Below are 27,562 nucleotides of genomic sequence, written 5' to 3'. Positions count from 1 at the left end.
TTGCTAGATTGGTGTTAGGACACAGGGACAATGCCAGGAGACACTGGAAACTGCTGTCATAGTGTCATACAAATGATATTTTGGGATGATCCACAGTATACTATAACTCATAGCACATGGAAGAAACTTCCAACAGTGCTTTACCTTAAAATAATGCAAAAAGGGTAAAATAAATGTTTAAAAATAAAAATACATTACTTCTCATTTTTTAACTTTTAAAAGCTTTACTGAGTATCATTTATAAACTGTGCAGTCTGCACACTGTAAGTGTACAGTTTGATGACTTTCAGTAAATTCATACAGTTGTGCAACCATCTCCTCAATACAGTTTTAGAATATTTTCTTCATCCTCAAGCGTTCTCTTGTGTTGTATCTTAGAACGCTTTGCTTAACCCAAGGTAATGAAGATTTATTCCTTATATTTTCTTCTAAAAATTTTACAGTTTTAAGCTTACAATTTCCATCTTGTGGAAATCTTTGTGTAATGGTGTGAGGTAAGGGTCTAAGTTTATTTCTTTGCATATGGATAACCAATTGTTCCTGCACCACGTTTAAAAAAAGCACTATCCCCTCCCCACTGAATTGCCCTGGCACCTTTGTTGAAAATCAGCTGGCCATGAATGAGGGTTTATTTCTGAATGCTATGATCCTTATGTCTATCCTTACATCAATACCATACTATTTTCATTACTGTAGCTTTATAACAAGCTTTGAAGTCAGTTCTCTAGCTTTGTTCTTTTTACAAAATTGTTTATGGCATTTCCATATAAATTGTAGGATCAGACTGTCAACTTCTATTTAAAAAATTCTGCTGGGATGCTAATAAGGACTGTATTGAATCTATAGCTCAATATGAAGAAAACTTCCATCCTAACAATATTGAATCCTCCAATCCAACATTTTCTCTCTCTCCATTTATTCAGATCTTCCTTACCTTCTTTCAGCAACAGTTGTACTTTTCAATGTATGAGTCCTATACTTCTTTTGTTTAATTAGCTAAGTATTTTATCCTTTTCAATGGTATTGTGAATATTTTTAAAATTTTATTTTCACATTATTCGTTGCTTATATATAAAAATACAGTTAATTTCTGTATGTTGATCTGGTATCCTGCAATCTTGCTAAACTTGCCTATTAGTTCTAGTATATTTTTTTGTAGTGTCCTTAGGATTTTTTACATGCAAGACTATATCTCTGTGAGAATATGGTTTCACTTCTTCTTTTCCAATCTGCATGCCTTGAATTTCTTTTTCTTGCTTTACTGCACTGGCCAGAACCTCCATAACAATGTTGAATAGAAGTGGTAATAGTGGACAATCCTTGCTTTGCTTCTAGTTATAATACTTTTCTATTGCTGCGTAACAAATGACCATATTCTTAGTAGCTTATTTTTTTCCTTTAAGTTTATTGATATTTACATTAAGAATGAAGAAAAACTACTTTGAAGATATTTAGGACATATAATATTTCTAGCTCTCTTTATTTCAGGAATTTTGTTTCATGTGATACTTTCCTATTGACACTAATACTTCGATACTCTGATGGAAACAGACATGGGAGTTTTTGCCCATCCAGTTAGAAACAGTGGAATGAGAGACCCCCATATCCAAAGCAAGCTTGAGGGTACTTCAATCTCCAGCCCCAGGAGGCAGGTAGCACAAGGGCCACCACCGCTGCCCTACTACCCAGATGGCTTCATATTTGCTGAAGTTCACTCTTTAAGACTACATGGTCAATAGATGCAGAGAAAGCTTCCGACAAAATTCAACACTGATTTATGATAAAAACCCTCCAGAAAGTAGGCATAGAGGGAACTTTGCTCAACATAATAAAGGCCATATATGACAAACCCACAGCCAACATCATCCTCAATGGTGAAAAACTGAAATCATTTCCACTAAGATCAGGAACAAGACAAGGTTGCCCACTCTCACCACTCTTATTCAACATAGTTTTGGAAGTTTTAGCCACAGCAATCAGAGAAGAAAAAGAAATAAAAGGAATCCAAATCAGAAAAGAAGAAGTAAAGCTGTCACTGTTTGCAGATGACATGATACTATACAGAGAATCCTAAAGGTGCTACCAGAAAACTACTAGAGCTAATCAAGGAATTTGGTAAAGTAGCAGGATACAAAATTAATGCACAGAAATCTCTTGCATTCCTATACACTAATGATGAAAAATCTGAAAGTGAAATTAAGAAAACACTCTCATTTACCATTGCAACAAAAAGAATAAAATATCTAGGAATAAACCTATCTAAGGAGACAAAAGACCTGTATGCAGAAAATTATAAGACACTGATGAAAGAAATTAAAGATGATACAAATAGATAGAGAGATATGCCATGTTCTTGGATTGGAAGAATCAACATTGTGAAAATGACTCTACTACCCAAAGCAATCTACAGATACAGTGCAATCCCTATCAAACTACCACTGGCATTTTTCACAGAACTAGAACAAAAAATTTCACGATTTGTATGGAAACACGAAACACCCCGAATGGCCAAAGCAATCTTGAGAACGAAAAATGGAGCTGGAGGAATCAGGCTCCCTGACTTCAGATTATACTACAAAGCTACAGTAATCAAGACAGTATAATACCTGCACAAAAACAGAAATATAGGTCAATGGAACAGGATAGAAAGCCCAGAGATAAACCCACGCACCTATGGTCATCTTATCTTTGATAAAGGAGGCAAGAATATACAGTGGAGAAAAGACAGCCTCTTCAATAAGTGGTGCTCGGAAAACTGGACAGGTACATGTAAAAGTATGAAATTAGAATACTCCCTAACATCATATACAAAAATAAACTCAAAATGGATTAAAGACCTAAATGTAAGGCCAGACACTATCAAACTCTTAGAGGAAAACATAGGCAGAACACTCTATGACATAAATCACAGCAAGATCCTTTTTGACCCACCTCTTAGAGAAATGGAAATAAAAACAAAAATAAACACATGGGACCTAATGAAACTGCAAAGCTTTTGCACAGCAAAGGAAACCATAAACAAGACCAAAAGACAACCCTCAGAATGGGAGAAATTATTTGCAGATGAAACAACGACAAAGGATTAATCTCCAAAATTTATAAGCAGCTCATGCAGCTCAATAGCAAAAAAACAAACAACCCAATCCCAAAATGGGCAGAAGACCTAAATAGACATTTCTTCAAAGAAGATATACAGATTGCCAACAAACACATGAAAGAAGGCTCAACATCATTAATCATTAGAGAAATGCAAATCAAAACTACAATGAGATATCATCTCACACAGGTCAGAATGGCCATCATCAAAAAATCTACAAACAATAAATGCTGGAGAGGGTGTGGAGAAAAGGGAACCCTCTTGCACTGTTGGTGGGAATGTAAATTGATACATCCACTATGGAAAACAGTATGGAGGTTCCTTTAAAAACTAAAAATAGAACTACCATATGACCCAGAAATCCCACTACTGAGCATATACCCTGAGAAAACCATAATTCAAAAAGAGTCATGTACCAAAATGTTCATTGCAGCTCTATTTACAATATCCAGGACATGGAAACAACCTAAGTGTCCATCATCGGATGAATGGATAAAGAAGATGTGGCACATATATACAATGGAATATTACTCAGCCATAAAAAGAAACGAAATAGAGCTATTTGTAATGAGGTGGATAGACCTAGAGTCTGTCATACAGAGTGAAGTAAGTCAGAAAGAGAAAGACAAATACCATATGCTAACACATATATATGGAATTTAAGAAAAAAAATGTCATGAAGAGCCTAGGGGTAAGACAGGAATAAAGACAGACTTACTAGAGAATGGACTTGAGGATATGGGGAGCAGGAAGGGTAAGCTGTGACAAAGCAAGAGAGAGGCATGGACATATATACACTACCAAACGTAAGGTAGATAGCTAGTGGGAAGCAGCCGCATATCACAGGGAGATCAGCTCGGTGCTTTGTGACCGCCTGGAGGGGTGGGATAGGGAGGGTGGGAGAGAGGGAGACACAAGAGGGAAGAGATATGGGAACATATGTATATGTATAACTGATTCACTTTGTTATAAAGCAGAAACTAACACACCATTGTAAAGCAATTATACTCCAATAAAGATGTAAAAAAAATAGATTTCTCTACATGGCAGCCATTTGAACATTTCACTGATCATATTATTGAAATGTAGCCTGTTAACTCTGAAACAAGAGCTTAATGAGACATATTTAAGGGCTGTAGATCATGAGGGCATTATTTCATTCATGACAATTAAGCTTTCATTGAAGGATGGCTCAGTTTGGATCTTCAGAACCAAATGCATCCCAACACTGCCCAGGGTCGGCCTTATAGTCAGTCATTTCAGGAGAGTTTTGGGCTTCACATGTAGTGTTTGTCTGAAAAATTCTGTAGACACGGTGTCTTTTTATTGGGCACACTCATTTTCAGCCCACCAAATCCTTTTCAAATCGAGATGCATTGACAGGGCACATACTGATACTACAGACACTTCTTTAAGTGTAATTAATAAAAATTACAAAGGAATATAAATATAATTAATAAAAATCCAAAGGAACTTTAAACATGTTTTTCCTCACTAAAATCTGTGAATCTCTTCTGAAGTTGTAACAATGCCTACCCAAGAATGCAGCAGTTATTCAAAATAATTATTTTCAGTGAGGTCTGGCAGCCTGGCTCAATTCCAAAGTCCAGTCTGTGTGTGAATATCTGCCCCTCCTTGTAGAAACTAGCAATGTTCTTGCATTTCCCCTGCAGTCTCAAGCTTGGTATGCTCAGATGCCTTGTTGCATTAAGTTAAGAAAAACCCAACTTTGAAAACTAATTTGGGCTACTCTTAGCCTTTAAATGACAAGAAGTCCTTGATCTAAAGGCCAGTAAATCTTAGCAATGACAACCACTGACTGCACTGAAATAAACCAAATCTCCATGCTCTGCTGCAGCTTCTTTCAAATATCCCACTTACTAGTTCTAGTAAAGGCTGTGACTTCTGCAGAAAATTCACAATTGTCAAAACTTTCTGCATCTGGGACTTCCCTGGTAGTCCAGTGGTTAAGACTCCGCAATTCCACTGCAGAGGGCGCGGGTTCGAACCCTGGTTGGGGAACTCCCGCATGCCGTGTTGTGGCGCGGCCAAAAAAACAAAATAAAAAAAACCTTTCTGCATCATATGAAACAATGATAAAGAAGAACAGATATTTAAATAGCCAATGAAAAGAGGTCAAACCCTAATTCAAATAACACATTAACAATAACAATGATGACAATGAAGTAGGAGAAAATGGAATGTTAGGAGCTATCCACAAAACAGAAGGAATTTCAAGGGCTTTTTGGTGTCCAAGGAAAGTAACAAGTTACTTGAAATAAACTTAATCTGAAATGTCTTCAAATTACTTAGGATAAATTACACTAAAGAGAAAACCCATTTCCTTATCTTCCTGAGCACATTTTTTATCTTTACTGAAGTATAATTGACAAATACAATTGTAATATATTTAAAGTGTACAACATGATGATTTGATAAATGTATACATTGTGAAAGGATTCTCACAATCAAGTTAATTAACACATCCATCACTTCACGTATTTATCTTTTTTTTTGATGAGAATACTTAAGTTCTATTCTCTTAGCAAATTTCAATTATAAAATTCAGTGTTAACTGTAGTCACCACGCTATACATTAGATCCTCTGACCTTATTTATCTTATAACTGAAAGTCTGTACCCTTTTACCAACTTCTCCCCATTTCCCCCACCTCCCAGCCTGGGCAACCATCATTCCACTTTGTTTCTATGAGTTTGACTTTTTTTTTAAAGATTACGCACATAATTGATACCATGCAGTATTTGTCTTTCTCTATCTGGCTTATTTCACTTAGAACATTTAAAAACTATTTCCCAGTTCTCTTACATCTAGGTAAGCATGTAACTATTACTTGTCAATGGAATATGGACAACTGTGATACAGGCCACTTCCAACCTTGACCCTGCAAAATTCCCCATTTTCTCTCATCTGCTGGCTGGGTGCAAAGGATGCAGTGGAAGATTCCAAAACCTTGAGAGATGGCAGAATCACAAAGTGGAAGAAGCCTGGATCCCTGAATGCCTCTGTGGAAGAGACTCTTCCTGCTCCTCCCCTCCTCATCTACCTGCATTGGACTGTGATGTGAGCAAGAAATAAACTTCTATTCCGGTAAGCCACTCAAATTTTAGGATTGCATGCTGTAGCAGTTAGTCCTGAATTAATACATACACTATTTAAAAAGCCTAACTAGTTAAAAAATAATAATTAATTTGATTTGACCAAATCTATGGATAGAAGCAACTGTTAGATACCTATGACTGCACTTAGTGTGAAGTTGAAACATACTGTGACACTCTTAGCTTAGCTTTTCCCAAACTGGTCCTTACCAATTCGACAGGATTGTGAATAAAAGTTCTCTGCCCAAATTAGTTTGAGAAATGCTATTAGAGTTAATAAGGTTTCTTTGCTATAGGACATCTTAGAGCTGCTATATACTAACACCCATTGTGAATCCGTATAAAGGGAATAAAGAATGCAGCATTTTCCAAACTTATATAGTCAACAAATAATTTAACCAGTAAATTTAAGATCTACTCTCCCCTCTCGAATGGCAAGACCCACCACTATCTCCCAGAGCAATGCTCTGTAGAATACATTCTGGGAAATTTTGCTTTAGTTTAATCCGTGTCACATGGTCGATTAATCAGAGTGAGCACCAAAAAGTTCTAGACATCCCAAAGCAAAATAGTTCTCTTATTAAGGAAAGATTTTTCTTGTAAAAAGACTTATATGTACTAGTAGACTAATATGTACACTAAGAAAGTTCTCACTGCTGAAGTTAACCAAGTTCTATAAGAAAGGTATTTTACTTAAAATGTGACTGAAATGAAGGCAGATGTGAACTGTCAGCTTCTGACTTTTCCTTGTATCTGTCAGTGGAGCCTGTCATATTTAATGATGGAATATGTTCTTACGTTTTAAGGAGAAGACACTGAGTTTATGAAAACCAGCAACGTTAAGTATGAAATATGTATGTGAATACAGCCCATTGCACAATATCTTACTTTTCTCTCTCCTATGTTCATGTTTGAGGTGCAATGTTTGAAAACAATGTTTAAAAGCAATAAAAGGTAATCACAGCTAAGATCAATGGATTCTTCTAATAGAAACACATATATAAAATATATAACTTTTTCCACTGTGACTTGTTAGGCTATACTGCATTTGTACCATATATAAGATACTATATTTCAGTTATGAATCTATGATGGATGACTTCCCACATTTCTCACAGACTGAAGGCAACTGAGAAAGGACTGTTATGATGGACATTTGGATATTCATGTAAAGTAAAACGGTATGGTAAATGTTCAATTTACCCCAAAAAATTAATAAAAAGAAAGACTTACATCTAGTAGTGTGTGAAGATGCTGATCCTGGAAAACACTGTGTAGGAAATCTAAGTCCTTTTCACTGCAGTCTGTAAGTGCATGAATTTCTTCCAGGCTGTCCAGCACCTGTGAGACTGCTCCTAAGGGGAACAAACAGAAACAGCCAGTAGAGAAAGTCAATGTCAAACTAACCTTCATAAGCCAAATGTTACACCTCAGAACTGTGGGCTAACAGACAGAACTTCAAAGGTTCAAGTCTTTACTGAAAAATAGACTTAAATGCGTTTCATATCACTTAAGGATAGAGTATTTGCAGTGAGTTTATGTTCTTAACAATGTATTTATGTGTTCCTCATTTTTCAAAGTAAATTGAATCTTGTCTTACTTGAATTAAGGAAATTCATCAACTATAACTGAGCTACTAGAAGATCTGGGTGCAGAACGTTCTATCAATACATCAGAAACAGAGTGTGGGTTCCAATAACCCCATGCTGTTTTGAAATATTACAGAAGTAACATAGGTGGCCATTTCACACAGGTGCATTCTATCAAGAATGGAAGGTAAAGTCGGCTGTAGATCTGAGGGACAAACCTTCAACTGGGAGCTCCTGCTGTGTAAAATAGGCTTCTTAGGATTCTTAAGGCTCAAAATTAAGTTAGCAAAAATCCCACTCCACTCTTTCTCCTTCCTTTACATACAAAGTCAAGGGAACCAAGTTGTTCTTAGCCTATTGGGGCCCTTTTTATTCAGAGGACAAAGACAAAGGGTAGGTATGCTGACTGACACTTTCAAATACCGTATTAGGTACTAGGGGAAATCATTTTTGCAGGGCAGTGTGGTCACTTTCTTTAAATTTCCTCTAATAACCAGGGACCCAGAGAGGTAGCACCAGGGAGAAATACACACCAAGTATTAACAAAGTCACTTAGCCTTAAAGAAATGATTAGCCAATTTTACTTTGCAGACAACATGCACATACACACTTCAGAGAAAGAAAAGCACCCTGAGAGGCTACGCTTCAGAACGTTAGTGTACACAGTGTCAGAGACATTCTAATGATAAGTGCCTCACTGCACATGTAACTCTTAGATTCATAGTTTTCAACGAGAAGCAATTTTGCCCCTCAGGGGGACATTTGGCAATGTCTGGAGACACTTTTGGTTGTCACAACTGTGGTGGTGGTCGGAGTGAGGAAATAGGTTGTGCTATTGTCATCTAGTGGGTAGAGGCCTGGGATGCTATTAAACATCCTCCAATGCCCAAGATGGCTCCCCAACAAGAATGAATTATGTAGCCCAAAATGTCAATAGTGCTGAAGTAGAGAAACTCTGCTTTACATAAAGATAAAAATCTTGAATCTTTCTGTTCTGGAACTCTATGCTGTTTCTAGTTACTTTTGGTCTTGGACCTCATCCATTCACATGCACTTATTGGTGAGAATGTAAATTAGTACCACTTTTCCAGAAAGCAATCTGGTAATTTATATCAAAGAGCCTTAAAAATGCTCATGCACTTTGATTCAGTAATTCCATTTACAAAAACCTACATTAAGGAAAAAATAGGAAATGTAGAAAAAGCTTTATGTGTAAGGATATCTATCATATAAAATGGATAAATATCTAATAATTAGGGAGTGATTACATAAATTATAGAACATCCATATAAGGGAATATATAGCCACATGAAAATTGTTTTTTTTTTTTTTTTTTTTGTGGTATGCGGGCCTCTCACTGTTGTGGCCTCCCCCGTTGCGGAGCACAGGCTCCGGATGCGCAGGCTCCGGATGCGCAGGCCCAGCGGCCACGGCTCACGGGCCCAGCCGCTCCGCGGCATATGGGATCCTCCCAGACCGGGGCACGAACCCGTATCCCCTGCATCGGCAGGCGGACTCTCAACCACTGCGCCACCAGGGAGGCCCCCACATGAAAATTGTTTTTGAAGAATTTTAAAGACAGAAATCTGCATGATGGGAAATTCAAGAAAGCAGAATGCAAAAACTCATAAACTATATATCCCCAATTTTAAGTGAAAAAATTTATTTACAAATTCAGAAAAAAAACCCCAACAGAATGAAAAATACCAAAAAGGTAATAGTAGTTATGTTTATTTTCCTATTTATACTTCATTCTGTTTTTGTCCATATGTTCCAAGGTTTCTACAATGGAAAAAAAAAGCTGCTATATAAGCAACTGCTTTTTGCAGTATTTAATTATGTTAAAAATCTGGGGCTTAAGACACACATCAAGTGGTTATCCACATGGAAATTACTGTAGCTAATTTTTTTTTAATTTGACTTTTTATTTTGAGATAATTGTAGATTAACATGCAGTTGTAAGAAATAGTACAGAAAGAGCTCATGTACCCTTCACCCAGTTTCCCCCAATGGTAACATCTTGTAAAACTGTCATATATCATAACCAGGATATTGACACTGATATAGTCAAGCTACAGAATATTTCCATCACCACAAGGATCCTTCATGTTGCCCTTTTATAACTGCAATAATTTCCCTCCTGCCCTTCCCCCTCCTAATCCCTGGCAACTACTAACCTGTTCTCCATTTCTATAAATTTGTCATTTCAAGGATGCTATATAAATGAAACAATACAGTATGTAACTTTTGGGGACTGGCTTTTTTGACTCAGCATAATTCCCTGGAGAGTCATCCAGGTTGCATGTATCAATAGTTTAATCCTTTTTTTCTTGGGTAGTATTCCATGGCAGGGAGGTGCCACAAATTTCCTCCCCCCCCATGATCACCCACCCTTTGGAAAAGGGTATTTTATTTCATTTATTTTTTAAAGATCTTTATTGGAGTATAATTGCTTTACAATGGTGTGTTAGTTTCTGCTTTATAACAAAGTGAATCAGTTATACATATACATATGTTCCCATATCTCTTCCCTCTTGCATCTCCCTCCCTCCCACCCTCCCTATCCCACCCCTCTAGGTGGTCACAAAGCACCGAGCTGATCTCCCTGCACTATGTGGCTGCTTCCCACTAGCTATCTATTTTACATTTGATAGTGTATATACGTCCATGCCACTCTCTCACTTTATCCCAGCTTACCCTTCCCCCTCCCCGTGTCCTCAAGTCCATTCTCTACGTTTGCGTCTTTATTCCTGTCCTGCCCCTAGGTCCTTCAGAACCTTTTTTTTTTTTTTTTCTGATTCCATATATATGTGTTAGCATATGGTATTTGTTTTTCTCTGACTTACTTCACTCTGTATGACAGTCTCTAGGTCCATCCACCTCACTACAAGTAACTCAATTTCATTTCTTTTTATGGCTGAATAATATTCCACTGTATATATGTGCCACATCTTCTTTATCCATTCATCTGTCGATGGACACTTAGGTTGCTTTCATGTCCTGCCTATTGTAAACAGAGCTGCAATGAACACTGTGGGGATGTACCACAATTTGATCATTCATCTGTTGATGCGACTGTGGATACTTTTAAATTTTGAATAATTACACATACCAGGCTATTGGTATTCTTTCATTGAAAATATTAAGTGGATACTAAGCGGAATAATAAAGGTACAAGGCAGAAACCAGTTCTCATTTCCCCTGCTATTCCTGAAAATGTATTAACCTAATCCACTTCCTTCTACCTGCTCTTCTCAGGACTTTTACTTTGTTCTGAATAGGAAAAAAAAATCTGGAAATTAGTTAAAAGTCAGCTCTCTCGTGCCTTATTAAAAGCCTTGGAAAGCAAGAGATGATGTAAAGATATTAGTCCCAAATATCCCATTGAGCCCCGGACCCCAGCACATCATCAACAGGAGAATTAAATGATGCCAGGTTTATAAAGTTAGTAAAGCTAGTTCTAAGCTTCTGGATTAACTGCAACAACAAAAATACCAATGAAATGTGGGGTTTTTTTGTATATTAAAAAAATTCAACACATAGCACAGAAAGCTAATGATCATTTTCACTCAGTTACCTTAGTGGAATCTTATCTAGTTTTTATTGTCTCTATCCAGCACTGCTTATGCTGATATATAATCTAGGTAGTAGTTTATTAATACTGTAAGATTAAAATAAAACAACCTTGTATCTAGCGAATACTAAGATGGAAAGTCTAACCACTGGGAAGGAATTTTGGCTGTACCCGATCAGGGATGTATCATTTGTTGGTCTGTGAACTCCCAAAGCTCTGTGCAATTCCTGTCCTACCAGCACTACCCTACGTTTGCATTTGCTCACTCTTCGTTTCTGTGCTGTGAGGTCCTTAAGGCAGGTGGATATTTGATCCATTTCATTACATCCACAAAGTATGCCTTGAATTAAGTAAGTACCAAAGAAACAATAATAGCAGCTCCCAATTAGTGTTTGTTATGTGTCAGGCACATCCCCAGAACACAGTAAGGTAAATATAGTACCTGACCTTTCCAGATAGGGAACTGAGGTTCAGAGAGGTCAAGGAAGGTCACAGCTAGAAGTGGTACAACCAGGACTCAACCCCAGTGTGTCTGGATTCAAAGTGTACGCTCTTCTTGACTTACTACAGTAACTGGCCGTACTAGGAAACATAGGGGGAACCTTCAACAAGAAGTGACGTGTGGTTTATGCATGGATATGAAGGTTAGAAAAGAACTTGAACCCTACTGGGTCAGACAATAACCAAAAAACCTTTACCAAATGTTCCTGCTTTTTGCCAGGTGTGAGGCAGGGGGTTCAGGGAAAACAGGTATGATCCCTGGTCTCAAGGAAGGGGCTCTCAGGCTGGTGTGGGAAGTAGGCATACTATACCCTGAAGCAAACAATAGAGAAGAGATAAAAAAATAAAGTGGTACAGAAATAGGGCTGCCCAGGGAGGAGGTGGGACAGTCTCAGAGAAGAGGTGGATGAGCAGGAATTCAACACCTCCACCTAGGTTTCCAATGTGCTCTGGCAGACCCAGTGGATGCTTTGCTGGAAAGCACAAAGGCATCTATTGCCTGTGTCTCTAGTAGGCAAGACCCACCAGGTCAACAGGTCTATTTAATTTCCTTGGATCTGTCACCTTTTCTGAACTGATTTATAGTCTTATCTTGTACCCAAATGTGATTAACTCTGTAGGTTTTCAATCATGAAAGGAAGCATTTGCACAGGTGTACTCAAGTTGCCTATTTCAAGCTCTGAAAAGTGCCCCTAATTTAAAGTTTCTGGAATTAGCTAAGAAAATTATAGTTTTTATTCAATTTCTCTTTTGTCTTTTCATATTGAATAAACATATATATTTGGTCTAACCTCAATATCTTTCTTTACCCTTGATCATTTTAACACTCCCTACTGACACTTCTTCTAAGTTTCGTTATTTCTTTGAGTATGACCAGCAGAACCATATCTCACAGATGCGTACGATTGATGTCCGCAGTTCAACACCAAGCCCATGTAAAAATCTCATAATTTTTCAATTAATTATAAAATATAAATGTACACAAAGACATTTCTGGGGCTTTTCCATTGCTATTGTTTTTTTTTTTTAAGAAGATGTTGGGGGTAGGAGTTTATTAATTAATTTATTTATTTTTGCTGTGTTGGGTCTTCGTTTCTGTGCGAGGGCTTTCTCTAGTTGTGGCAAGCGGGGGCCACTCTTTATCGTGGTGCGCAGGCCTCTCACTGTCGCGGCCTCTCTTGTTGCGGAGCACAGGCTCCAGGCGCGCAGGCTCAGTAGTTGTGGCTCACGGGTCTAGTTGCTCCGCGGCATGTGGGATCCTCCCACACCAGGGCTCAAACCCATGTCCCCTGCATTAGCAGGCAGATTCTCAACCACTGCGCCACCAGGGAAGCCCCATTGCTATTGTTTTAAACACAGAGGCAGTAGTAATAATTAATACAACACAACACAACACACACAAGCTCTTAAGCTGTTACTAGTATTTCTTTTGCTGATCAATACTGTCATATCTGAAAGAGCTATTGACTTTCCTCAAAAACTGAAAAGGATGTTTTTCTCTATAAAACCGCTGAATAAATTTGTAACTATCTTAAAAAAAAAAACAAACAATAGTACATAAGTTCACCTCAGAGGGCAATTTATCTAATGGCAGGACTGTAGGTATTCTATTCACTTTTGTATTCCAGGCTGCATTTTGCAGTGTGCTTTGTACAAAGAGACACAATAAAATAGGTTTGATTAAAATGATTGTTTTCTGAGCAAATTCTAAAGAATTGCAAATAAAATATTATAATGAGAAATATGTAACCACTGAAAACAGTTTATTTTATAGCAGTTTCCTCAAAGTCACAATGAAAATTATTTTAATACTTATATTTGTGTAACAGTTTATAATTTCCAAAGTGCTTTTCACACTTATTATCTTATGTGATTCCACAATAACCCTGTCCTGTAGACAAGTGTATTTATATTTGAAAAATCGGATGCTCATTGGGGTTAAATGACTGTGGAGCCACAGCAGTGAGTACGAGAGTGAGTCTTAGAACCCAGGTCCCTGACACCTAGTCCTTCCACTACAGACTGGTCCCTCCTGAAACCATGTTTTACCCTCAGCAACACACCTGAATAATCTGCATTTGGTAATGAGATGATATCCAATTTCTATTTTCTTTTTGATCTGAATTTTGTTTACCACATAAGGTTTATTTTCTTAGGCTTTGGTCCAAACTTTCACAATGATAAATTTATTAGAAAGTAATCAAGCCCTGTCTTCAGAATAGTATTTTGCTTTAACTTTTGCATAATTCATTTGGTAATCAAGTTTGTATCTAAAAATTAGGTTGATAATCATACATTTTAACTTTGAACATTTCTACTTTTCCAAGAATCTCACTGATACTTTCTAAAAAGTTTTCTACTACTGTTATGAAGTAATAATCAAAAGAAGCATAAATATGTCACCTGTTTTAAAAATGTTTTCTGAGTCTATTTCTTTAAAGAGAGATATGCTTTAAAGGTCAATAAAACTTTGAGTCCAAAACAGTTTCCTTACAAGAGTGGAAAAGTCTCATTAAAAAGTTGACTGAGTAAAAATAACCTGAAAGGAGGACAGAAAAATAAATAGAAGAACGTTTAAAACGTTCTCAGTGTCAAAGTAGGTTGAGTCTGTCTTAAAACTATTTCCCCCTAGCTTTACTATGAAAAGTTTCAAACATATGGAAAGTTGAAAGAACTGTACTCACCACCTAGATTCTACAATTAACAGTTTGCGATATTTGCTTTATCACATATCTATCCACACATCAATTCATCTTATTTTTCATTCATCTCAAAATAAATGGCAGATGGTCAACATCAGTACACTTCACCTCTAAGTACATCATCATAGATTTTAATACTTCTCTCTCTCTCTCTCTCAGGTAAAATTTACATAGAGTGAAATACACAAATCTTAAGTGTACCATTCAATGAGTTTTGATAAATGTATACACTGCATACATCTGATAAGCCGCATATACACCCATATGTATGCATATTTCAGCAACAAAGATTTGTATGTATATATTTAAAAAATTGTATGTATAGCTATAAAACCTAATATCACTGAGCAAATTCAGCATCTCAATCTAGTCTACTTTCTCCTGAAGAGTTATCAGTAACCTCTATTTCCTATTACATTAGCAGTCCTATTTATATAACACTGAATCAGTACACATACACTCATATCACCCACTCAATCAAAGCCCTTCCTTGCAAGCACAGTAGCATTAAAAAAAAATCTGCTTACTAAGGTAGAATTAAGTTAAAATTCATCAATTTAGGTGTACATTTTCATCACTCCACAAAAGTTCCTTCTTGTCCCTTTACAGTCAATCTCTTCCCCCTACCCCTACCCCTGGACAACAGGTTTTATTCCCACTGTACAAAGCAAATCCTGGTTATCAGTCAAGTTATAAGCAATAGTGAATCCTGTAATGAAAATTGTATTTTGGACTTAAGCATCTGTGCTATATCCAATTCAAGTTATGAAAACTTACACATGGTGATAAATGCTTTAGATTCTTTATGTATAGATTATAGTGCAGATGCCTTAAAATTTATTAGTTAAAAGAAGTAAAAACTCTGCAAATGTATTCTGTCAGAGTACAGATACCATAATTCTAATGCCATTTTACTTGTTAAAACAATCTATATTTCCAAATAGCAACATCGCTGGGCACAAATTTGTCAAAGTACTTTAAATAACATTCTGCTGGTTGTTAAGTGCCCATTCATATAAGGCCTTACAACTAAGGAAAAGCACTACTTGATACCTCCAAGATGCTTTCATTCCCAAATGACACAACAGGTCTGCTGATTGGAAAAAAAAAAAAAAAAAAAAAAAAAGGAGAGGGGTATTAAATCTGGAGAAACAAAAAGTTACAAATGGGAAGTGTCTTACATTCCAGTGGTCATTAACTTGTACATAGTGGGCAGCCTCCGAGATGGCCCCCAAGATCCCTGACTCCTGGTATTCACATCCTTATATAATCAATTCTTTCCCTGGAGTGTAGGCTGGATTTATTAACTCACTTGTAACAAACACAAGAGGGCAGAAGTGATAGGATGTCACTTCTGAGATCAGGTTATAAGGACTGTGGCTTCTGTCTTGGGTGCTCTCTCTTACTTTTGCCCTCTCTCTTTGATCATATGTGCCAGGGTAAGCAAGCTTCTAGGCTGTGAGCAGCCCTATGGAGAGGCCCAACAGTCCGTGAGGAACTGAAGCCTGTCAATTCCCATGTGAGTGAGCATGGAAGAGGATTCCTCCTACAGCTGGGCCTTCAAATGAGATCACAGCTCTGGATGACATCTTGACTACAATGTCATGAGAGATCTTGAGCCAGAGGTACTCAGCTAACCCATGCCCAGATTCCTGACCAATAGAAACTGTTAGATGATAAATGCTGTTTTGAGCTTATTCATTAGAGAGCAACAGATAACTAACATACTGTGAGATTTTTATATTAAATTGGCTGCAATTTGAGCTACAAGTAATTAATGCAAGAAAGTATGGCAATGAATTTAATTAGTAGCACCCAGATTTTCTATTTATCTTTGTCTCTTATATACTTTCCCCCCAGTAAGCACAATGTTGAGGTAAAGATTTATTCTATTATTTTAATTGAAATTATTATTGAGATAATTGGAGATTTATATCCAGTTGTAAGAAATAATACAGAGATCCCTGTATTATTTTCCTCACAGGTAACTTTTTACAAAACATAGTGTAATATCACAACCAGAATACTGACATTGATACAATCCACCCATCTCATTCAGATTGCCTTAGTTTTACTAGTACTCATTTGTGTGTATGTAATTTCTTACATACTTTTTACTTTACTATTCTCACATACTCAAATTATATCCCTTTGTAATGAAAATCTAGCCATTACATTATTCTTTATAAATGTTCTTTCTGATGGTAGAAGTTGTTAAGAGACATGAATCCAGGAGTTTATTTCACAGCTCCATGTCAATAAGCTAAAAATAGAGTCAGTAACAGAGTAAAAAAAACTGCTTATAGATTATATAACTGTTGAAGGAACGTTCACTTACCCTGAAAGTTTTCTTGAAAGCAAACTATAAAATAAATTGTTAGCCTTTCCCTGGAATTAATGTATTTGTGCTTGAAATTCATATGTGAAATAATATTAAGTGCACTTAAAATTTTAACACTGCCTCTTTTTCCTCTTATGAAAGAAGTAAGAAGTTAGTATTATTTGTATAACAATGCTTCAGGAAATCAATATATCCAAGTTTTTATTGTATGGTCAAGCAGTGTTAAAATTCATAAATAAACATCTAAGCAGAAACAGCCAAGGAAAAAGTCAAGCTGATTATGAACCATGCAAAGCCAAACACTTTTGCATAAAAGATAAACCTTAGAGGAAAGCAAAGGGATACCTACTTTCTGCTGCTAGAAGTCCTAGGAGGAAGGCAGCATATGGACAAACAACAAACAGTATGATTTTAGAGCAAGCGGGTTATCAAGCCACAGTTGGGCCCAGTAGATGAGCCACAAGAAGCATGGTCTCTTAGCTGAGCCCAAAGTGAGCCCTTGTGTTCCATGAGAACATCCCCTGGGTTCTGATTCTGACTTCTTTAATTTGAAAGACAAGAACAGAATATTTCCACTTTGTTAAGTAACAAAGCAACAATACACTGTTTATCTTAAGATTAAACCTAACAAATTCTAGAGAATGTATAATGGACTAATTTCAATAATCAAAATAGGAAAAAAATCTTATATAAACATTATTTTACAATGTAAACAGCGTACCTAAACATGTTAAAGTCTTCTTTAGATGACAAACTGATTCATTTTGAATTATTTTTTCCACTGTTAATGAAAGGCTCTGTTAAATTATTTTGTAAAAATTAAAATTATGATTTTGAATAGAATTTGCAGGGAGGAAAATAGGATTGCCAGCTTTTAATTTTGTCAAGCAAGGTCATTAAGAAAAAAAATTTAACAAACTACCATTTACTATCATTTCACAGAAAGAATAGAAAAGGCATTATCTAAAGATGAAAAACAGTCAATCTCAAGAAAGGACAGTTGGCGACCTTATACTCTTCTCTCTCTCTCTAACTCCTCCTTCCCCACCCCTTCACCCCTGCCCTACAAGCACATGCTTTATGATCACTTTTTTTTTTTTGACATGGGCTTTCTGGAAGAACATTCAGGTAAAGATGAAAAGTGCTTTATGTTTTATACTGTAAAACAAACCCATGCAAATTTGAACAGAAAGGCAGTGGAAAGGATAACATTGGGAACTTAAAATAAATGATGGAGAATTAAAGGGCTAGGATTAAACAGAGAATTTAGGCTTAAAATTAATGAAAATATTAAAAATAAAAATGCATTGAAAAATGAAAATACAGATGTGTTAACTTATGTAAGTATAAAGCCCTTATATGAGTCTAGATAAAACATCATAGGCTTTCTGCAACTAACCATACAACCACTGCTGTTAGTTGCAGTAAAGGAAATTTGCAAAGACAGATATTTGATAAATAATGCTGACAATAATAGATAATGCCTCCCTTTAAATGGCCTAGTATTAAAAGTTAATTTTAGGAACATATGATAATTCCTGATAGCCATGTGAAATTGAGGAAAACATTAAAATTTTCTTCAAAAATTTCCTTTGTCTTTGACATCTGACTATATAAAAATTTCCTCTTCATTTAGGGTAGGTAATCAGACACACTGCATAACAATTTTATCTTTTATTGATAGCAGCTGGACAGTGCCCTCAAAAATATTTTAGAGACATTTAGCACATCGAATGAAGATACAGACTGCTTGCAAGATCGTTAAGATCCAGAAACTTAAAAAAAAAAAAAAGGCATAGGGTGAGACTACAGGAAAGGGAAGCAATATATGCAAAATTGTGAACAACTAATTTGAGGGCTTGCAGGCTACCCACAAGACAGTGTGAGAAATTTCTTTTTTTAAAAAGCAAGCACTGTAATCAGAAACTATTTCAACCATATCGTTTAGAGACTACTAAAAAAAACAGAAAAAAATTGGGCAATAAAAATGTATTTAACAGAAAATAAGCATAACTATAGACAATTCCTTTTCCTAAAATAAAAATCCAGCTCTTCACAGAAAGGAATACTTAAGAGCTCATTAAAGTCTTGCTAAGCAGAGGTAAATATTAAGGGGCAACATTAAAGATTAGGTCTATGAAGCTGTTGCAAGGCCCATCCTGCTCTCCTCCCATTTCTAAAGATGAAAATGGTATTAGAGATCTTGACCCAAAATCTCTAAATATATTCCAAGTATGTGACTATATCATGTAGCCACAGTACAACATAAAACTGTTACTAGATTCACTCCCCCTAGAAAGGGTTAACTGTAATCTGAGTGTGAGGAAGGAAGAAGGAGGTCTGAGCTAACAACAACAGAAAGCTACAAAATGGACTGGAAGAAAAAAAGACAGATGTGAAACAACAGGGAACGGTGGGGAATATACCTATAACACAACTACGGCCTTGCCTTTCCTGTGGGAAGGACTCTGGATAATTACCAAGTCAGCACAAGAGGAAAAGAGCAAGTCCTCCTCAGAGTCTCTTCTCTAAGATTCCCATTTATGAATGCTTTTGGAAATCACCTTCACTCAAAAGAGGAAGATTCACATCCCAATTGGTAAAGGTCAAAATAAGGAACTATATAGCTGCTGGAATGGGAAATTTGATCCTGTTATTTTGCACAAGGTATAAGCACATACCAGTTGGCAAGAAACTCTGTGTGTATATGTGTATGTGAGCAGGTATGTGCACATATGTGTATAACAGAGGAAGGAAGAAGCATAAATACTGACAAATGCTCATGGTTCCAACATGTAAGAAGCTTAGCACATCCATTCTTCCTATATGGCTACCGGTAAAGGACAAAAAACTCATGCTTTAGGAAGGGCCCTGGGCCTTGATTCCAATGCTGATGCACGAATATTGAATGAGCCAGTCCGAGAGTACAAAAATCAAATCACTAGCGCAAAGTCAACCACATAACAAATACTGAGTAATTCTAATGAAAGAAAGAAAAGTTGAGGCCAGAGGACATATGATATAGGAGTTAAGTGAATAAATATGCAAATAAAAATTAAAAACTGTAACACATATACATGCATTTACATATACATATAAATGGGTCCTATGTATTTTTAGTAAATAATCCTTGTGAATACCTCACTGGTAAGATGGAAATCTGAGCATTTTATAAAATAATTTTCTGAACATTAGTGGGTTTTTTCAGGAATACCTATATACATTTCATCAAAATAGTCAATTCTTCTTCTGTGTTCCTCTCCCTTGAATGCTTGTGTAGACTTGCTATAGACTTTATAAAAAGAGATGAACCTGTAGATTGTTTCTAGAGATAATTCACAAGACAGCTTTACATTGAAAGATTCAATTAAAAGCAGTGCTGTTCCAAAGTCTGATCTGCTACAGTTGACATGGGGAAAATCTTATATCAGAAATTTTTGTTGAAGTAGAAGTTAAGCACAAAGATTAAAAAAGACTGACTACAAATGTTGGATTGGATGAAGTGCAGTGTTGGGTCTGGAGGGGGGAAAGGGGAAGAAGTATTTCTGAGATTAAAAAAAAAAGTGAAACGTCAGTTTGGAGCAGTAGGGGAAAGCAATTCCGGTATTAAAATGAAAAGGAATCAGACACATGTGGATGGAATTTGGCTGCTGACAAACTTCCTTAGAATCCCATGGAGGATCTGACTAGATTCACAGAAGTTTATTCATAATGGAAGAGAAAGGATGTAGACACTAAATGATTCACACTGGTGAATGAATGAATGATTCAATTACCTGAGGAGGTAGGGTCTTCGGAGAAATCTGGCAACTCTTCAGGGGGATCCCCATAGAATGAGTTGAATTTGTGACTTGACACAGCTGCTAGTACTGCACCCTAAAGCAAAGAGATGAAAAAATATATATATATATTTTTTAATTTTGTTTTTGTTTTTGGCCATGCTGTGCGGCTTGTAGGATCTTAGTTCCCTGACCAGGTATTGAACCCAGGCCCTTGGCAGTGAAAAGTGCGGAGTCCTAACCAATGGACCACCAGGGAAATCATGAAAAATATATATTGATATTATTAAAAGAAATACAATAAACAACAAGGTCCTACTGTATAGCACAGGGAACTATATTCAGTATCCTAAGATAAACCATAATGGAAAAGAATATAAAAAAAGAATGTATATATGTATAACTGAGTCACTTTGCTGTACAGTAGAAATTAACAAATTGTAAATCACCTATACTTCAATAAAAAATATTGATAAAAAAGAAATACATAAATACAAAAAAGTTAATTACCGAATATTTATTTAAGAATTATTCAGAAGGTCAAATATATAGGAGATGATAGCTAGAAAAGAGGTGGTTTTAAATAATTTTGGATGCCTTTAGATAAATCACACACGCACATACCAGACTAACACTGTTGGGGATTGTAAAAGTATACGAAACCATTTACATCTTGAACTTAAACATATACTAGATAATGAAATATTCTGCAGTCACTATAAAATAATGCTGCAGAAGAGTGTTTACTGAAATGATAAGGTGTTTGTGATGAATTACACAAAAAAAGGTTTTAAAAAATCTGTAGTAGTATGATCTTATTTTTGAAAAAAAAGTTAATAAAGATATAAAAGACCGAATATGTACCAAAATGTTAATAGTATTAATTATCCCTGGGTAGTAGGAATGTGAGTCATTTTTCTTTTTTTAAATCTTTTTTCCTTTCTTTTTGATATTAATAATGACTATGTGTTACTCTTGTACAGTATTCTCACTCAGGCCACCCAGCAGAATCAACTACATGTTGACTCTTCTAAACCACATGCATAGTCTCCCTTGATTCCTAGTTGAGAACCACTGTCATATTGAGTCCATGATATCCCTTAAGACTATTGGGTAGAAAAATGTTGGGAATTATTGTTTCAGTAACAATAAGAATGATAAATTTTTTTTTTTTTTTTTTTTTTTTTTTTTTGCGGTATGCGGGCCTCCCACTGTTGTGGCCCCCCCCGTTGCGGAGCACAGGCTCCAGACGCGCAGGCTCCGGACGCGCAGGCTCAGCGGCCATGGCTCACGGGCCCAGCCGCTCCGCGGCATATGGGATCCTCCCAGACCGGGGCACGAACCCGCATCCCCTGAATCGGCAGGCGGACTCTCAACCACTTGCGCCACCAGGGAGGCCCTAAAAGTTATTTTGTATGTGTTGAATCACGTGAGTGTTAGGTGTAGGTTAGAATCACGTGAGTGTTAGGTGTAGGTCAGAATATCCAGGTGTGTTCCTGGGCTCTGCCACTTTCCATCTGCATGACTTTACTTGATTTAATCATTTAACCTCTTGAGGTCTTCTCATTTGCAAAGTGAGGATATTAAAACTGACATAGCTTACCTTACGTGATTGTCAAAAGTCGTAATGTTTATGAAAGTGCTTTGCAAACCATAAAGCATTTTGTAAGTGCAAATTATTACTAATCCTACTAATATGTAGCTAGAACCTGAGTAGAGCCTTTGCTGCTTTAGGGCGAATTGCTCACTTAGGTAGTCTAAGTATCATATCACCCTAGTAGTCTAAGTGTAAAGTAACTTAAGTCTAAATTTTAAATATTGAACTCTTAGATTTTTCTGAAAAGAAAGATCAATCTTTTGTGTATACAGGTATTTATTAAATATCATTAATAGTCACAATAATAATAAAATTAATAATTACTAATAATTCTAATAACATTATTAATGGAAACACATTTCTACAAGGTTCATTTTTTGGGGGGTGGTTATGTTAGGGTTTCTTTCTACAAATATAAACGGAAAAAGAGCAAATATAAACAGAAAGGGAAGAGCAAAGAGTAGAGAAGTGATCTTGATGATACCATTCCAGGCAACTTTTTTAGATTTCCAATAGTCCAGGGTTAATGCATGAGAGGTTCTTATGCAGAATTTTCTGGTCAGCTACCATGATGAAAAAATAGTACTGAATGTTGAGTTCTTCTTTCTGTAGTAGAGCTTATTTCACTTTACATATTATACATGTTCCCTAAAAGCTGGGTGAAATGGAATTTTTATAGATCAAAGCACGTTTCCCATACACTGAAACTAAAAGTTTAGAGGTGCTTTATTTTTATTTCCAAATGAAGTTCAGCCGAGTTTCTTAATATGTTAGTTTTATGTTTCAAGGTCTGTTCTGGTTACCACTATGTCAAAGATCTAGAAATACTTATACTGGGAAAGCACTATTTAAAAGAGCCCTGAGAGGTAAATTCTTTTGAAACAATAGTAGCAAGTTCCTAATTTATCTGTCTTATGGCTAGCAGTTTTGTTTATTTAGCTCTCTAAACTCAGTGACTGCATGTGGTTCAAAAATTCAATGCAAAGCTATTATGTAAAACAGCAAAATGGTTCCAGAACAGTTTATGGATTTATAGAATTTTACTGGAGTTGGAGAGTCAACCTTCAAGATGATTCATTCTAGGAGACTCATTTTGCAGATGAAGAGAGGTCTAGAGAGGCTTAGTAACCTATTAAGGTTGCTGCCAACTTAGAGATAGAATCAAGAGTAGACAGAATGGAGGTCTTCTGACTACTCTCCCCAGTTCAAGGGTCTTTACTGTACTAGGGGTCAAAAATATTTTCCTGTAAAGGGCCAGACAGTGAATATTTTAGGCTTGCAGGGCATATGGTCTCTGTTGTAACTATTCAACTCCGCCACTTAGCATGAAAGCAGCTATAGACTATATGTACAAGAATTTCCATCACTGTGTTCCAATAAAACTTTATATATAAAAACAGAAATATAGATGTATTAATTTGTGAAAGTGTAAAGCTCTTATGTGAGTGCTTTGGTCCCCAGATTGTAGTTTGCCAACCCCTCTACTACACTGTTGCTATTGAAGAGCCTGTGGATATAACAACATAAAACCAGATCTTATACAAGTAGTTCTTCAAACTTTCCAGTTTATTAAATCCTTCGTAAAGAAGTTTTCTATCTACTTTAGTTTAGAAGAAATACTTCAGTATATCTTACTTATACTTCAGTAAGTTTTGAGAGTAAAACATAACAACTTTGAGTTAAGAAGACCATTCACGGGCTTCCCTGGTGGCACAGTGGTTAAGAATCCACCTGCCGGGCCTCCCTGGTGGCGCAAGTGGTTGAGAGTCCGCCTGCCGATGCAGGGGATACGGGTTCGTGCCCCGGTCTGGGAGGATCCCATATGCCGCGGAGCGGCTGGGCCCGTGAGCCATGGCCGCTGGGCCTGCGCGTCCGGAGCCTGCGCGTCCGGAGCCTGTGCTCCGCAACGGGGGAGGCCACAGCAGTGAGAGGCCCGCATACCGCAAAAAAAAAAAAAAAAAAAAAAAAAAAAAAGAATCCACCTGCCAATGCAGAGGACACAGGTTTGATCCCTGGCCTGGAAAGATCCCACTTGCCAGGGAGCAGCTAAGCCTGTGAGCCACAACAACTGAGCCTGCACTCTAGAGCCCGTGCTCTGCAACAAGAGAAGCCATGACAATGAGAAGCCTGTGCATCGCAACGAAGAGTAGCCCCTGCTTGCCTCAACTAGAGAAAGCCCGTGTGCAGCACCGGAGAACCAACACAGGCAAAGATAAAAACAAATAAATAAATAAATTTATTAAAAAAAAGAAGACCATTCACAATCTGATTACTAATATTAATGATGCAATTTTCTTTCTTTTTTTTTTTTCTTTTGCGGTACGCAGGCCTCTCACTGTTGTGGCCTCTCCCGTTGCGGAGCGCAGGCTCAGTGGCCATGGCTCACGGGCCCAGCCGCTCAGCGGCATGTGGGATCTTCCCGGACCGGGGCACAAACCCACGTCCTTTGCATCGGCAGGCGGACTCTCAACCACTGCACCACCAGGGAAGCCCGATGATGCAATTTTCTACTAAGCAAATTAACCTAGAAAGGAGAAGGCAGATTTTAAATTCAAAGAAAAAGAGAACTACAAGTAATTAAGCTCAATCATGATTGTAGTTAATATGTCAAACACCAAAATGGAACACTCCCCACTAGATGATTCTGTCTCATTTAAGGAAGTGGAAAACAAACAAAGAAAATGGTTAGCTCAGACTTCTGCTAAGTTAAGCTACTGTACATGCACTTAGGGAAGCAAGAAAGTTATTAAGTAAGGAACAGGAAAGTTGAACACAGATGAATTACTGACTTGAAGAGAGTCAAAAGCCAATATCCCCTTTCTGTGCTCCCTAACTGAGCTCAGAAACAAGTACCATGAAGTCTGATAGGCACAAGGGCAGGGAGGTATATTTTTAAAAGTCTAAATACAAAACACACAAGTATGAGATATAGAATACTGGCTTTGCATCCAAGTGGCAAGGTCACACAATCATTTTGTGATATACTGAGGGGGCAAAACGCATCAAAGGGACGTACAAATTCAAGTGTGACTTAAGAATTTGAGAGAGGATCATCTTACTAAGATTCAGAACACAACTCAAAACCCTAAAAAGGGTGGAGAATTTGGAGTGGTTGAGGCTGACCAAAAGGCTAGAAAATCATTTCGAGGCAGAAATGTTAAAGGATTTAGGTTGACTACATGTAAGAATTAGGTCCTAGATGATAATGAGGTAAGATCATTAATTAAATCAGAACTTCCCATCTCTCTCCATATAGTCACAACCAAAGTTATCATTCAGTTTAGTCAGCATAGCCTATATGTATTTGATACTTAAGCATAATCTAAACAAAAGTCTAAAAGCTAGAGTTTCAAAATTAAGTCAGGGCATATGATTAAAGGAGGCTGTGCTATCTTCTCTGAAGAAGATTAAAAATGAGACTTGTTAGTGTAGTAGGTATGGCTATATTTCAGAGCAATTGCATGGAATAGATATCTTAGGAATCCTTTTGGGTCTGTGTAAAAGTATTTCATAAAGATGGTCTTTTAATGTATATAATAACTTTCAAAAGCTAGACTGTCTAACTTTGAGAGTAATAAACTCTATATTTCAGAATCAGCAACTAATAGAATTGCTTTATAAAATATAAGGTCAAACTCACGTCAATTATTATTTATGTAACTGTTCATACCAGAATAACCGTTTTCAGGTTTAGAATCAAAGGTGCCTTTTGGATACCAGATTTACTGCTCTGAGGAGCTGGAGCCTGAAACCTCTCTGCTAATTTACTGTTCTCTCCTGTAATTAGAGGACTCTGGGTAAGTGCTGGTTTTCATTAGGGCACAAAGGTCCTCGATAAATCTTTAAGTTAGCTCTTGATGAATTGATAGAAGGGGGAAGATTGACAAGAGGCAGCTAATTAAAGCTTCCTGGTTGACCTCTCAAAAGGTGCTGCTTAGGTGTAGCATTACTCTTGCAGATAGCAGTGCTGTACAACAGAACTTTCTGTGATGACAGAAATGTTCCATACCTGTACTGCCCAATACTGTAGCCACCGGCCACATGTGGTACTGATAACTTGAAATGTGGCTAGTGCAACCGAGAAATCAAATTTTAAATTTTATTTAACATTCATTAAAATTAAAAATTAAGTAGCCACATATGCCTAGTGGCTATTGTATTGGATAGTGAGTACCAGAAAACGGCATTCCTAAACAAATTTTTTCTAGTTCTTCAAATTGCAGGAACCCAAGAGACCGACTGGTAAGTCAGAGAAGTAATGCAGGCTATATTTTTGTAATTTGCAAAATCAATAAAGGAAAATTATAGGAAGTTATCAGACATCTCCCTCACTTTCTGTATATACAAGGAATAAATGGTTTTATCTTCTAAATTGAATTACACAGATTCAACTCACCCTTTCCTGAAGTGATTGCAATAAACTTACCCAAATACAGAATGTTGCTTCTATTTGTACAGAATATCTTTGACATACTTCACTATATGGAAATTTGCTTTCTAATTCATGAAGCAAAGGGAATGATTTCTAGAACAGATTTCCTGCTGAGCCTCTTCCCTAGTTAGACAAGCTCAGACACCCACAGCCCCTTTCCCCACCTCGCCCCCTTGCACAGTAACTCCTTCATGTAAATGGCACCCAGAGTTAGAGTACAGGTATGCCTCCTTAAGAGACACATACCCATAGAGCACAGATTTTCCAGACAGTCTGGATCACACAGTCTGTCCCATGCATCCTAATATTCAGTCTGAGAAAATACAATCCTCATATCTAGTCCTGTACTCAGGACTATGTAGTTTATATAAGAAGTATTATTTCTAGAGGATGTAAAAAAACTCAAGTATTAAAATTCTAGAGCTTGGTATGAAATAAAAGGAGGGGGAAAATTCAACATATGAAATGTCTGACAACCAAAATGGTGAAAAGAAATTTTCCATCATCATTCACACATGTAAAATAATGAAAGAAAGGAAAATAAAAAGAAATGTGTGATAATTCAAATCACATGTAGGGTTCTATAAAGTTTTAAAACCTACAGTTCGAAAGATAGTCTGAAAAATGATGTCAATGCTTTATACTTGTCCAAATAATTTTCTCATTAGGGATTTGTTGTGTCCTCTAGCTTGCTGAATAGGTTAAATGCCAAAATGAATGTATGAATACGGAAAGGAACAATTTCTGATTGCTGAGTACTGACACTATTATAACCAATAATGAGTAATAGTCTTGAAATTTCAGTAGAGTAAAATGAATAATGTTTTACGTTCT

At 36.7% G+C, this 27,562-nt stretch overlaps 1 protein-coding gene across 8 annotated transcripts in view; it reads right to left on the bottom strand.

The window, feature by feature from the left end:
- Nucleotides 1-27,562, bottom strand: part of CASK (calcium/calmodulin dependent serine protein kinase) — a 400,881-nt gene that overhangs the window by 79,548 nt on the left and 293,771 nt on the right. For all 8 annotated transcript variants that reach the window (XM_060086299.1, XM_060086301.1, XM_060086303.1 and 5 more), the window contains exons 10-11: nucleotides 20,697-20,796; nucleotides 7,447-7,568 (exon numbers count right to left, since the gene is read on the bottom strand). In XM_060086299.1, the coding sequence (XP_059942282.1) occupies nucleotides 7,447-7,568; nucleotides 20,697-20,796 (222 nt within the window). The remainder of the gene's footprint in view (nucleotides 1-7,446; nucleotides 7,569-20,696; nucleotides 20,797-27,562) is intronic.

This window comes from Mesoplodon densirostris, chromosome X (assembly GCF_025265405.1).
Source record: "Mesoplodon densirostris isolate mMesDen1 chromosome X, mMesDen1 primary haplotype, whole genome shotgun sequence".
Taxonomy (NCBI): Eukaryota; Metazoa; Chordata; class Mammalia; order Artiodactyla; family Ziphiidae; genus Mesoplodon; species Mesoplodon densirostris.
Note: the sequence above shows the minus strand (reverse complement) of the source record. Positions and strands in the feature narration are given on the sequence as shown.